The 14,358-nt window shown below is 40.4% G+C and overlaps 1 protein-coding gene across 1 annotated transcript in view; it reads left to right on the top strand.

The window, feature by feature from the left end:
• LOC136876272 (ATP-dependent DNA helicase Q1) overlaps positions 1-7,733 on the top strand; it is an 82,649-nt gene extending 74,916 nt beyond the window's left edge. Inside the window, exon 12 of the mRNA XM_068228259.1 lies at positions 7,111-7,733. Coding sequence (XP_068084360.1) covers positions 7,111-7,667 — 557 coding nt within the window. The 3' untranslated portion in view covers positions 7,668-7,733. The remainder of the gene's footprint in view (positions 1-7,110) is intronic.
• Positions 7,734-14,358: the final 6,625 nt, after the last annotated feature.

Genomic DNA, 14,358 nt, shown 5'->3' with positions numbered 1-14,358 from the left:
CTCTTCTTGAGGTTAACATCTGAGGGCTGCGACTTATGGTTTTCAAAGCGAATTGTGGGGTCGATGATGTAACCTCTCTTCTTATTCTTGAAAGCAATGATGTCGATCCTTCTGTGGCTTCCGTTGTCCGCTAAGCCATGAATCTCTTCGAATACCTGGAAACCATGGTCTTTCAGCGTTGTATTCCTTAAAAGTTCACCATGAGGGCAAGATCCCAGAACATGCGCAACAGTTTCAATCTCCTTGAGGCAGCGCCTACAAAGGGAATCGTTCCGAGATCTTCCTGGTACCAATCTAACTGCTGAAATGTTTGCTGTCATCTTAATTGCTTCACCCCATTCACTACATGATAAGCCTTGATGGTCTCGAATCCAGGAGTTGGCAGGAGTATATTCATTGTACAAACATACACCTCTTCCTTTCTGCTGCAAGTTCCACCCCTCACTGAATGTCCTTTCTCTCGGTACTCTTCTCACTTTTCTGGCATCAGTTATTTCTAGGCGTGGATATAGCGAATTGTCAGATGGAGGGACATTGAGGGACTGTAGTGAGAGAGTTATTTCTTCTTTCAGATTTCTCGTAGCACGGATGTATTCGTCACCTGAACTTAATTGTACCTTACAGATGTTAATGTGCTGAAGATGAGCTTCCCAAGTGGCACAGAAAAGTCCCAACCCCTTATATTTTTTCTCAGTGTAGACCATTCCATTAGGAATGTCTGCAGGTATTTGAAGAATTTCCTTAAGAGCACTTCGTATTAGTATGTCTGTATCAGCAAGGAACTTTTTCGGAATCTTCTCTGGCTTGATAGTTTGGAATGGGTATATGAGAGATGGGCATATCTCTGTTCTTAATACTTTAAATTTCTGGTCAGTCTGTAATAGTGGAGAAGAAACCAATTTCTCCATTTTATTCTGTAAATTTTTAAGCTTCTGTGTAGGTTGAAAAATAATTTCATTCAAAAATTTAACTCCCAGATAGCGGATTGTTTCCCCACGTTGCAAACTCGATATATCATACCTCTTAAATTCAGTTGGGTTTTCAATTAACTTCCCGCGTTCGATGCAGATTGCCGTAGATTTCATTGGGTTGATATAAAGCCCTATTTCATGAAATCTCCTTGTGACTATTTTCGAGAGCTCAAGTGCTGCTGTTCGACTATTTCCTATGACAACCAAGTCATCAGCGAAACCCATGATCGTTAAAGGTGGAAGATGTGGTACTAAAGAAAATCCGTAGTGGCTTGTGAGAGAGTCTTTAGTTAGTTCGTTTAAAATATGATCTGTCGCTAGATTGTGGAGACAGGGAGAAAGAGGTGAGCCCTGCATAATACCCCTTTTTAGGCTTAAGGTGGTGGTCATTCCAGTTTCCTGTCTGGAGATTAATTATTAGTTCCTTTAATTTCTCAGGTATTCCTAATGTCCTCAAGATCTCATGTAAAACGCCTTTCTGACATCTAGAAAAATCACTGTTACATCAGTTTTGTTCAGTTTCGCGGAATTCGAAACCGAATCGAGTGTAGAAGTATTGATACGTGTACTGGCTGAAGTTATAAATCCCCGTTGTTGTGGATTAAACGCAACGTATTCTCTCAGGCGTTTATCAAGAGCTTGCTCAATTACTCTCCTAACAACAGAAAATATTGTGATTGGTCTCCAGTTTGCAATGTCATCAGGGGCATCTCCCTTGTGTATAAGAACGGTTCTTGCCTTTCTAAAACATGGTGGTACCTGTCCCGTTTGAAGCATACGAGTGGCTATTGTGGCAATTATCTCAGAAGCTATGTCACTTTTAATAGCTCTAACGATGATGTAATCAGGTCCAGGTGAAGTGTCCACTCCAATTCTACTTGTTGCAAGCTGTATTTCATCTTTAGATATAACATCATTAAACGTGTCATTATAAACCGTTTATATAGCTTTACTCACTTTTGGGGGATAATTTTCTCTCACTGAATTATTTTCATGTCCTAATATTTCATGGAAATAGCCATATACATGTTGAGAGAATTAATCAGACATCTTTCATTGTTTTCATGGAGGACCATTCTAACTGCTTTCCTACGTTGATTGTGGAACTGAAATTGAGATAACTGATATAAATATTTACTTTGTCTTTTTTCTCTATCCATATTAGCCGACCTTTGCGGATTTGAACTTTGTTTATATCCTTTTTCCGTATTAACATACGGAATTAAGGCTTAAGACTTGTATAAATGGTGAGATTTGCTACTATATGTAGAAAGTAAGTTTATAATGTAGTTACAATTTTGCAGGGTTGCAGCGCAACTATTATTATACTGGAGTCATACTCTGGTTTATCCACATGTTACTACAAGGAAAACAGCATTCAATCTCAAAGCAGGAAGTGTTGTCAAAAGAGTATCACAACGTGGGGGAAGCCATGTGACTGTATAAGACAGTAAAAGAGCTTGCATCCCTTGGAAGCCGTCTGATGTATGGGGTATACTCCACGAGTGGTGAATTCTTTGGTTAGACGTCTTGGGTCTGTTTTAAACGCGGTGGATTCTTACGTCTTGGGTGTATTCTGTGAGCAGTGAATATTGAGTCTTGTATCTCGAAGCTGATATTATAGTATGCAACAGGAGAATTTAATTCAAAGAGCAGTATGCTTAAATATACAGGATTCATTAATGGGAGATCTTTCGTTAGTGAAAGTAAGTTACTAACAAGAAAATAGGTCGGCAGAACGGGTCTGACAAAAGCAGCAGCAGGGATGGCAGATGGTAGTTCCAAGAAGCAAGTCCAAGCAGTCCTTAAGCTGTCCAAGGTAAAATGGAACCAGTGTGGGATAAATATACGGCAAGAAGATATCAAATGTCCAGTCAAGTGCAACTTAAAGTCAATGCCTAGATCCTCATTTTATTTCAATTTCAGAGTCTTTTATATTGTAACCTTGTAAGTACAGCAAATCTCACGATTTTTAATTTGTTTATTATCAAGTGTAGTCAGTTGTTTATCTCATATAGTAAAGTAAGTAGTCCCAAATTCAAGGTGGCAATCATACAACAATATCCTCTTCCAAAACCTATTCCATGGTATGCTTGTCAAGTAAGTTTATTCTGCACATAACACTGTCGCCAATAGTGCATTCCATTTTGAAGTGGGCTGAACTCGACCAGTTGAATGTCCAAAACATTGATGGCATTCTGCTTGGGACAGGGGGGAGAGCTTTCTGCCTACAGCGCAGTGATGTTTTCAGTTGTATAGATAATGTTCCTTGGTCCATCCAGCAGACCCTATACCAGTAGGATTAACATATACTATAGATGAAGAAGTAACAGTTTCTTGTGCAAGGTATATTTACTTTGAACAAGATTCAGTTCCAGGATTTTTATCTTTGCTGTGCTGTGTAATCAAACCCAAACACTTCAAACAAAGCTCAAGTTTACAAATGATTAATTTGCAGTATGAAAAGAACAGTTTGACTCTGTAAATTGGTAGATGTGAAGAATGATAGAAAGTAATTAGTGAGAGAAATGCTATACAGTGACAAGTGGAAGGAGAGATGGAAGAAAGGCAATAAAATTCAATTGTGAATTTGTGGATAAATTCATTACTAAAGAAGTGGGAGAATTCAAGACTTGATATGGGAATCAGCAGGAGGATGCAGCTTGTGTTTTTCCTATTACAGAGTTTTTCATTTTCTAAGAACAAAGATATACCAGTGCAGGCTAAAGAAATTATATTCTGTATACCGTATTACCTATCTGGTAATACATATCTGTTTTAGTGGGAGGTTCACCAGGGCAACCATCCTCTCTTAACTCTAATCAGAGGAAGAGTGGAAGTATTCTGACCCTTCAGAGATTGAAGGTATCCGTAAAAGAATGGGAAGGGCCACAGAGGACATGAAAATGGAAAACTCCCTAGGCCTTGCAAACCTAATACCATCAGGGTCAGAAGAGAACAAGAGTTGACCAAGGATGGTCAGATAGGAAATCTGAAAGTGAGGAGCATGGTCAAGTAAGTAGAAGCAATGCCAGGCACAGATAGGGTATGTTGGTCACCAGCATTTAGTCCAAACTTCAGAGAACCTGGTGATTACACTTTTTAATTGGCTCTTAAGACAGGCAGGGAATATCATCGATGTATTCTACTTGCCCCATCATATTGCCTATCTCTTATGATATACCCTACGTAGCTGAGGGCTGTCTTTCTTCTTCATTAATGCAGTCATAAGTCTTTTGCTGATTGCAGTGGGAGTAAGTTGGTGATCAATAACCAGTTTAGTCTCCACAGTGATTCCCACACCATGGATGTGATGTTCCTGCTCCTCCTTTTCCTTCCAGAAGATGGTATATACTGAACGAAACTCAGTAATTTTACCTTCAGTGGACAGTCTAGTTTCACTCAAAGCAGCAACATCAATGTTCAGTTTAGAGAGCTCATGGATATTGATTTTAGTGCCGAGAGTGTCTGAGGACATGTTCGGCTCACCTGGTGCAGGTCTTTCTATTTGACACCAATAGGCGACCTGTGCATCTGGATGTGGGGTGATGATAATGAGGTCGGGAGGGAGTGAAACCTGGTGTCGGCATGTAGTCTACTCCTGTCGAATAACACCAATGGGTCTGCTCAAAGCTGTATGTCACCATCCGACGGACAAATCACCATCAACAGTGTCATATGCCCTCACTCCATATGAGCACTACGGAGAGGTTTTGGAATTTAATCCAGTACTACTGAGGTGCTCTTTCACAGCCAGTTCGTCTGGCATGACCTCTTCTGCATTCATGACATTTGGGAACAGTGAGAGTAACGGATTCCTTCTCTGCTCGTTTTGCCATTGGGCAAACACTTGTGATGAGTTCCGGTGTCATTTCCTACACTTATGGAACCATCAACGTATCTAAAGGGGCTCATATGCCCAAAGCCGTTGGACCCTTTAGGGGGCCGTGTTATTTACTGGTGCCCAACACTCTGCATTGAGTCGCTGGCTGTACTGTCTTACTCCATTGCCATAATGGAATATCTGGCCAGATCTGTACACCTATACTAGATATGCAGAATAGAACCCTTCTTTATAAAATTAGGCTGACAATGGGTGCTTTCTGGACTAACTTGAGTTTCTTGCTTATGTTGCTATAGTATCATATGAGATTCAGTACCTTTTGTAATGCCCAAAATACCGTAGGCAAGTATGATGATTGTCTTCCCAGCAAATTAATGTTGCCGGTTATGGGTTCCTGCAATGAACCTACTTGAGTGTTAGCTTACAAGCACAATGTCTTGTTAGGACCATTCGAAACCCTCAGTAATAAAAATTGTAACAGCAAAATATTAGCTGCTACTGACCTCTTTTGGAATGTATTTGGTACATACGGTACACTTCACAGAATGGGCAACATACAGTAGGTGTTTACAAAATGTTTGAAAAAAAAACTTGTAACTTGCATCTAGTTTAGCAAATGGATAACAATGCACCACAGCAGTTGCAAATAAATGGCGTATGGCTTTTAGTGCCAGGAGTGTCCGAGGACAAGTTTTGGCTCGCCAGATGCAGGTCTTTTGATTTGACGCCTGTAGGCGACCTGCGCGTCGTGATGAGGATAAAATGATGATGAAGACGACACATACACCCAACCCCCGTGCCAGCAAAATTAACCGATTATGGTTAAAATTTCCGACCCTGCTGGAAATCGAACCCGGGACCCCTGTCACCAAAGGCCAGCACGCTAACCATTTAGCCATGGAGCCGGACCCAGCAATTACAAAGTTTGCTCCGGCAAGATCAAAAGCAGATTCCTTGGGAGTTGTAAGAAGTTTAGGATGATCAGCTATGAATCCATTCTTCTGGTAAGCATAGAAAATAATATTGTAAGAATGTGAAAATCTAGTATGAACCACATCACAGGTTAAAATATGATTAGATAGCTGTAATTGCTCCTCTCAAGCTCTTAATGTGAAGGTATCTCAGTGGCCAGTTATGTAAATTAAAGCTCTTTTCAGAGCATCGTTCATTAGTTTCTGGATGCAGGACTGATATTTTTGAATGGGTTTTAGATTGGTGAGTATGCTTAATGGTCTTTCTTGAAAATAGAAGCTTGCTCCCAAAGTTATGTGACGTTCATTGTAGAGCATTGTGTTATACTGGTGGTGATTATTGTTTTAAGAGTAAATACAATCAGGCACTAATCATTAAACTAATCAGGGGAAAAATGGTAGTATTGCCAGGCTGAGTGGTTCAGACGGTTGAGGCGCTGGCTTTCTGACCCCAACTTGTCAGGTTCGATCCTGCTCAGTCCAGTGGTATTTGAAGGTGCTCAAATACGTCAACCTCGTGTCTGTAGATTTACTGGTACGTAAAGAACTCCCGCGGGACTAAATTCTGGCACCTTGGCATCTCTGAAAACCGTAAAAGTAGTTAGTGGGATGTAAAGCAAATAACATTATTGTTAATGGTAGTATTCTAACCCTTTGAAGTTATTGGCAAAATTTAGGGAAGGAGCATGAAAGACTGGAAAATGAAAGACTCCTTAGGCTTTCCAAACATAATACCATCAGGGTTGGAATAAAAGTTGACCAAGTGAGGTTGAATAGGAAATTTGAAAGCGAGGAATCTGGCACAGCTAAGTTGAAGCAAAGTTAGACTTATTGAGGAACTCGATGGTTACCAACCCACACTCAGAATGAAAGCGTTACCCCCTTTTAATCACCCTTTACAATGGGTAGAGGATGCCATGGAAGTATTCTATGCTCCTGTCCATAAAGGGACTCTCGAGGTCATACACACAAACACACACAAATGATTTCACTTTTTAGTATTTAAGAATATTATGATTTGACACTTAACCAAGGCAATTCTTTTTGCTTTTTTAAAAATTGTATTCAACTGTAGTATTCCCTCCTTGATTTTACTTCATGATTTTGTTGTTTACATCCACTGATACCTTTTCTCATTAACTTTGTGCTTTTCTTGTATAACTTTCCTTGTGTGTATTCCTCACTTTTCCCAATTCACTATGTTATAACATTGTTCTTGTAAATTATAATTCTGTAATGATAATTTATTAGTCCAAAGGGAAAAACTCTAAAATACCCATATGTCTGAGGTATATTTTCAGATGATTTATTATCTTGCTTTCAGGTCCTCGAGCTTCAAATCTTAATTCTGACAAGTGCAGCATCAAAATGGTTACTGTGGGGAAGAACATCATACCTCCAAAACCCTCCATAAATGAAGCCAGTAACGCAACAATGAATTCTAAAGAAAATTCTGTAAAACACGAAACTAGTGAATGTGATACAAATGTAAAAGTTGGTGTGAAAACAAACAGCAAAAAAAGCGGTAGTTCACCAAAAATTAATACTTATTCAGGAAAACGTGATAGTGAAGGCAAGAAGATTACACCTAAAAGTGCTTCTGATAATAGTTCTGTTTCACGTAGTAATCACGACAGTGAAAGAAAGAAGGATACATCCAAACATTCTTCCAAAAGTAATCACATCTTGTCAAGTAAACATGACGCTGAAAGTAAGAAAGACGTGTTTAAAAGTACTCAACAATTGGTGGATTTGTGTAGTGATTCGGAAGAAGAAGCATTCAGGACAGACAAAAGAGACTCGAAGAGAAAAGTAAAGACTATTTGCAGCTCTGATAGTGATACTGAAAACTCTTGCCATAAAGTGATAAGAACTAATTGATGTTTATGGAAACATTATTTATTATTGAGCATAGAAAAGTAAAAAAATGATAAAACAGTGGTTTTTCCAAGGAAAACAGCCGATAGATTTATTGACAAAAGGCTTGGGGAAAGAAAAGAGTGGGTTTTTTCCTCCCCCCCCTCTTTTTTTTTTTCCATGCCAATATGTTTGTCACATCCATTTATTCATATCACATTCTGTTAGTTGTAATTCATTTTTCTTTTCCATATTACCTCTAGGCTTGATTATTTTTTAAACCTTGTTCAGGGCGAACTTTGAAATTTTATAAGAAATGAACAGCATGGCATAGATGAGATGATAAAAGGATCAGTCATCCCTCACATTAGAGTGGAAAAATGGAAAAGAAATATGATAAAGAGCTGTCAGTATTTTGATTCACTGCCTTTATTCTTAATTTGTGTTTAGAAATCAGTCAGGCCATCAGTAAATGTCTTGTATTTTTATCATCGTCAGTGGTTTACAGTTGATGTGGATGTTGACTTCAGCAGAATCCAAGCAACTGAAATGAGATTCATTAGAACCATGAACCAAACAACCAGATAGGACAAGATCAGAAATGAAGTGAATACGAAAGTAGCTGGTATTGAGGTTCCTATTATCAGTGTCATAAAGAAATGCAGACTTCAGTGGTATGGTCACATAATGAGAATGAACAGGGAAAGAACTGCCAGAAAATATTTTGACCTTAATCTCTTAGGAAGAAGACCACAGGGAAGACCAAGAAAACGTTGGATAGAGACTGTAAGATCAGATGTAGAGGAGAGAGGATACAAATGGGAGGATGTACTGGATCAGAAGATGTATGAAGACAGAAGGAGATGGCGAGCGCTTGTACACCACACCCGGGAAACTGGAGTTGGGAAATGATAATGATGATGATGATGATGATGATGAATGTTGATTCCATAGGGAACCTGAAATATTTGTCCCGAATGAGTAAATTTATAATACCAATATAAATGGTCCATTATTGGACATTATAAATTTTCCAGCTAACTCATTCCTGGTTGCCAGCTCCAGTTTTCTGGTACTGTTGATAAGCCTCTTCAACTCCCGTCTATTCATTAATGTTTTGTGCTTCATCACGTCATTCTGTGTCCTTCCCCTAGCTGTCCCGACCATATCCATCCATCAGCCTTGTGTCCTCCAACCAGTGACTTGCATTCTACCTCTCGTTCCAAGGGCCTTTGAACTGTTCTTGTACCCGTCTGAATCACCATAGTCTGGACGTGCTAACTGTGTATAGTAGAGGTATCTAAATCCCAGCTTCCTGCCTCACCTCCTCATTTCTTAACTTGTCCATCATGGTCTTCTGGATAGTGGACCTCGAGAACTTCATATCTGATGCTTGCAGTCTTGACAAGTCTTTCTTCATAGTGGTGCTTCACCTATAAGTATCAAAAAGGTGGATATTTACTGTTGTTGATTCAATGTACATACCATTTAGTCGAGCAGCTCGTCTCATGTTCCCCCTAAGTCTTCCCAGCCCAAATTTTGCACAACATTTTTGTAACGCTACTCTTTTGTCGGAAATCACCCAGAACAAATTGACCTGCTTTTCTTTGGATTTTTTTCCAGTTCTTGAATCAAGTAATCGTGGTGAGGGTCCCATACACTGGAACCAACTGTAGTTGGGGTCTTACCAGAGACTTACATGCCCTCTCCTTTACATCCTTACTACAATCCCTAAATACTCTCATAACCATGTGCAGAGATCTGTACCCCTTATTTACAATCCCATTTATGTGATTACCCCAATGAAGATCATTCCTTATGTTAATACCTAGGTACTTACAGTGATCCCCAAAAGGTACTTTCACCCCTCAACGCAGTGATTAAAACTAAAAGGACTTTTCCTATCTGTGAAACTCACAACCTGACTTTTAACCCCTTTTATCATCATACCATTGTCTGCTGTCCAACTCACAAAATTATCGAGGTCATTTTGAAGTTTCTTACAATCTTGCAACTTATTTACACTGACTGACAGTGACAATGCAACACCAAGGAGGAGTGGTTCGAAAGGGATGAAAGTTGGGGAAAAAACAGAGTCGGCACGGAAGAATAATTGATGTTTATTTCAAACCGATATGCAGGTTACACAATGCGCACGGCATCGACTCAGTAGGATGTAGGACCACCACGAGCGGCGATGCACGCAGAAACACGTCGAGGTACAGAGTCAATAAGAGTGCGGATGGTGTCCTGAGGGATGGTTCTCCATTCTCTGTCAACCATTTGCCACAGTTGGTCGTCCGTACAAGGCTGGGGGCTGGCCACGGAAGCATCTGTACACCTCGTAGAGCCTGTTGGGAGATGCGAGCAGTGTGTAGGCGGGCATTATCCTGCTGAAACAGAGCATTGGGCAGCCCCTGAAGGTACGGGAGTGCCACCGGCCGCAGCACATGCTGCACGTAGCGGTGGGCATTTAACGTGCCTTGAATACGCACCAGAGGTGACGTGGAATCATACGCAATAGCGCCCCAAACCATGATGCCGCGTTGTCTAGCGGTAGGGCGCTCCACAGTTACTGCCGGATTTGACCTTTCTCCACGCCGACGCCACACTCGTCTGCGGTGACTATCACTGACAGAACAGAAGCGTGACTCATCGGAGAACACGACGTTCCGCCATTCCCTCATCCAAGTCGCTCTAGCCCGGCACCATGCCAGGCGTGCACGTCTATGCTGTGGAGTCAATGGTAGTCTTCTGAGCGGACGCCGGGAGTGCAGGCCTCCTTCAACCAATCGACGGGAAATTGTTCTGGTCGATATTGGAACAGCCAGGGTGTCTTGCACATGCTGAAGAATGGCGGTTGACGTGGCGTGCGGGGCTGCCACCGCTTGGCGGCGGATGCGCCGATCCTCGCGTGCTGACGTCACTCGGGCTGCGCCTGGACCCCTCGCACGTGCCACATGTCCCTGCGCCAACCATCTTCGCCACAGGCGCTGCACCGTGGACACATCCCTATGGGTATCGGCTGCGATTTGACGAAGCGACCAACCTGCCCTTCTCAGCCCGATCACCATACCCCTCGTAAAGTCGTCTGTCTGCTGGAAATGCCTCCGTTGATGGTGGCCTGGCATTCTTAGCTATACACGTGTCCTGTGGCACACGACAACACGTTCTACAATGACTGTCGGCTGAGAAATCACGGTACGAAGTGGGCCATTCGCCAATGCAGTGTCCCATTTATCGTTCGCTACATGCCAGCACAGCGGCCTATTTCACATCATGAGCATACCTCAGTGACGTCAGTCTACCCTGCAATTGGCATAAAGTTCTGACCACTCCTTCTTGGTGTTGCATTTGCTTTGTCAGTCAGTGTATTACTCTATACAGAAGAATATCATCTGCAAAAAGCCTTACCTCTGATTCCACATTTTTACTCATATCATTTATATATATAAGAAAGCATAAAGATCCAATATTACTGCCTTGAAAAATTCCGCTCTTAATTATTACAGGGTCAGATAAAGCTTTGCCTACTCTAATTCTCTGAGACTTGTTTTCTAGAAATATAGCCACTCATTCAGTCACTCTTTTGTCTAGTCCAGTTGCACTCAATTTTGCCAGTAGTCTCCCATGATCTACCGTATCAAATGCCTTAGATAGGTCAATAATGATACAGTCCATTTGACCTGAGTCCAAGATATCTGCTATATTTTGTTGGAATCCTACAAGTTGAGCTTCAGTGGAATAACCTTTCCTAAACCTGAACTGCCTTCTATTGAACCAGTTATTAATTTTGCTAACATGTCTAATATATTATCATTTAGACTTTCACAGCTCGTGTAACTATTCATGATGTATATTTTGGGTTTATGCCGTGTAGTGAACTATATAAACACTCTTGACGCGTTTCAAAAGGAACCTTGCCTTTCTTCATCAGGAGACAACAGAGAGATGAAATGTGACTTATGAAAGGTTGCTGGGAGAAAGCAACAAGGAACTTAGAATGGTGTCCTAAGATGTGAAAGGGACGCCATTTTAGCCCCATGCTAGAGACAATGAATGGCAACAGCAAGGCATCATTCTCTAATGGTTCTGATAATAGATAGCCATGATTTGCTGAGGTTGTAGCCTGTATTGCAATTCTTGTTTCTTGTTGCTTTCTCCTAGCAACCTTTCATGCATCATATTTCATTTCTCTGTTGTCTCCTGATAAAGAAAGGCAAGGTTCCTTTTGAAACGCGTGAAGAGTGTTTATATAGTTCATTACACGGCATAAACCCAAAATATACATCATGAATGTCTAATATTATCAGAAAGAATGCTTTCCCAACGCTTACATGCAATGCATGTCAAACTGACTGATTTGTAATTTTCAGCTATATGTCTATCATCCTTTCCTTTATACACAGGGGCTACTATAGCAACCCTCCATTCATTTGGTATAGCTCATTCATGCAAACAATAATCAAATAAGTACTTCAGATATGGTACTATATCCCAACCCATTGTCTTTAGTATATCCCCCAAAATCTTATCAATTCCAGCTGCTTTTCTAGTTTTCAACCTTTGTATCTTATTGTAAATATCTTATCATAGGTGAATTTTAATACTTCTTTACTCTTAGTCACCTCCTTTATCTGGACATTATCCTTGTAACCAACAATCTTTACATACTACTGACTGAATACCTCTGCCTTTTGAAGATCATCACAAACACACTTCCCTTGCTCATTAATGATTCATGGAATGTTCTTCTTGGAACCTGTTTCTGCCTTAAAGTACCTATACATACCCTTCCATTTTTCACTAAAATTTGTATGACTGACAATTAGGCTTGCCATCATGTTATCCTTACCTGATTTCTTTACTAGATTCAATTTCCTAGTAAGTTCCTTCAATTTCTCCTTTGCTACAGCCATTTATAACTCTATTTCTTTCCAACCTGCACCTCCTTCTTAGCCTCTTTACCTTTTTGTTATAATATAGTGGATCTTTACCATTCCTTATCACCTTTAATGGTACAAACCTGTTTTCACATTTGTCAACAATTGCTTTAAACCCGTTGAACATTGCTAATTTTGCTTTCTGTGGAATCTTTATAATCCCAAAGAAGGATCCTCACTTGTTCATAGAAGAGGAAACTATCTTGCACCCTGATGGTGATCTCTCTTCTAGTCAAAATGTCTCTGGAAACTGTATTACCAAGGTAGGTGAAACTGTCCACACTCGCCAGCTGGTGGTCTTGACGCTTGATGTTTGATGTTTGCTGGTCAGCCATCTCTGTTCACCATTATCACCACATCTTAATCTTGCTGATCTTGAAGTTGGACTTGTGGAACTTGGCCTTCCACGTGTTGTCTCTCGCCTGTGCCTCATATTTTGTTTCTCCTCAAATCATGACGTCATCACCAAAGGCAACTGTGTTGAGTTCACATGATATTTCCCTCTCTGTAACTGAAATAAAAAGTAGTGCGGACAGTGCACTGTTTTATTGTAATTTGGTTACGACTTTTGAGTCACAGAAATTATCTTTGAAAACTCTTACAATTATGAGCCAGGACCTCTGAAAGTTGAGTGCCTGCATAATTGTAAAATCTGTAATATAATACTGAGTATTTCTTTATTATAGAATTATGTTAAAACTGTGAACATAACATACCTGTCTTTGGTATCCTGTATAATTAAAAACAAGAACAGATTTCAGAATCGACCACAGTTTAGATTCTTGGTGAACAGAGCTAAGAAGGACTACAAGAGGTTTTTTTAAAAAAAAAAAAAAAGGTAGTGGCAATAAATGCATATTTACAAAACTATTTATTGTAAAACCACCATACCTCCACAGGCCTTCATTGTCATGCAACATGTTGCACTCATTGCCAGATGTGTGGAATATATAACTGTGAAGTTCTTCAGTCTGTCAAAAGTAATTCATGATAAAATAAATTTGTTTCTAATAACCTAATAACAAAGTCGTGTACAAAGAGCTAGAACCCATTACAGATACTATGCGTAAGAGAAGACTGGGATTCTTTGGACATATCATGAGGATGCAGGATTCGAGACTTCTGAAACAACTAGTACAACACAATCTCGTCTCAAAAAATACCACAACAAGATGTTAATGGATCAGAGAAGTAAGAGAGGATCTGAAGGAAATAGGTCTTACAACAGAAGACACCACAAATAAGATAAAATTGAATACAAAACTCAAGAATACAAACCTCCGCTTTACCCTTACACAAAACAAACCAACAACACGCATATTTTCAACTGAGGAAAGGGCACGAAGATCGGAGTGCCTGAAGAAGTACTGGGAGGACCGCAAAGCCCGAACAATCCCTTCAAAGAAATCTGAACAACGGACTGACTAAAGTGATCCTATGTGGTCATAAAAGAAGAAGTTGAAGAACCTGACATTTATTTATTAGCTAAGTTGAAACCAAAAATAAATGGCTCCCACTATAACAGACGCGTGGAAGGTGTGGGATACCAGTAGCAGTGCTGTCTTTGTTGATGTCCACGGAGGAACGCCCTACCACTTGAATTATGGGTCTAGTGTACGGAAATGTTTCCCTCAGAGTAGTTCCTTTAGTGTGTGGAATAGATTAAAGTTACAGGGACTCGGTGTCCAGTGAATAGGGATAGGTGGGATGCTCCAGGACTTCTCTCCTCCACTGTGCCAACAACTCCATCACAGGAGCAGCATTGTGACAGT

This window comes from Anabrus simplex, chromosome 6, assembly GCF_040414725.1.
Source record: "Anabrus simplex isolate iqAnaSimp1 chromosome 6, ASM4041472v1, whole genome shotgun sequence".
Taxonomy (NCBI): Eukaryota; Metazoa; Arthropoda; class Insecta; order Orthoptera; family Tettigoniidae; genus Anabrus; species Anabrus simplex.
Note: the sequence above shows the minus strand (reverse complement) of the source record. Positions and strands in the feature narration are given on the sequence as shown.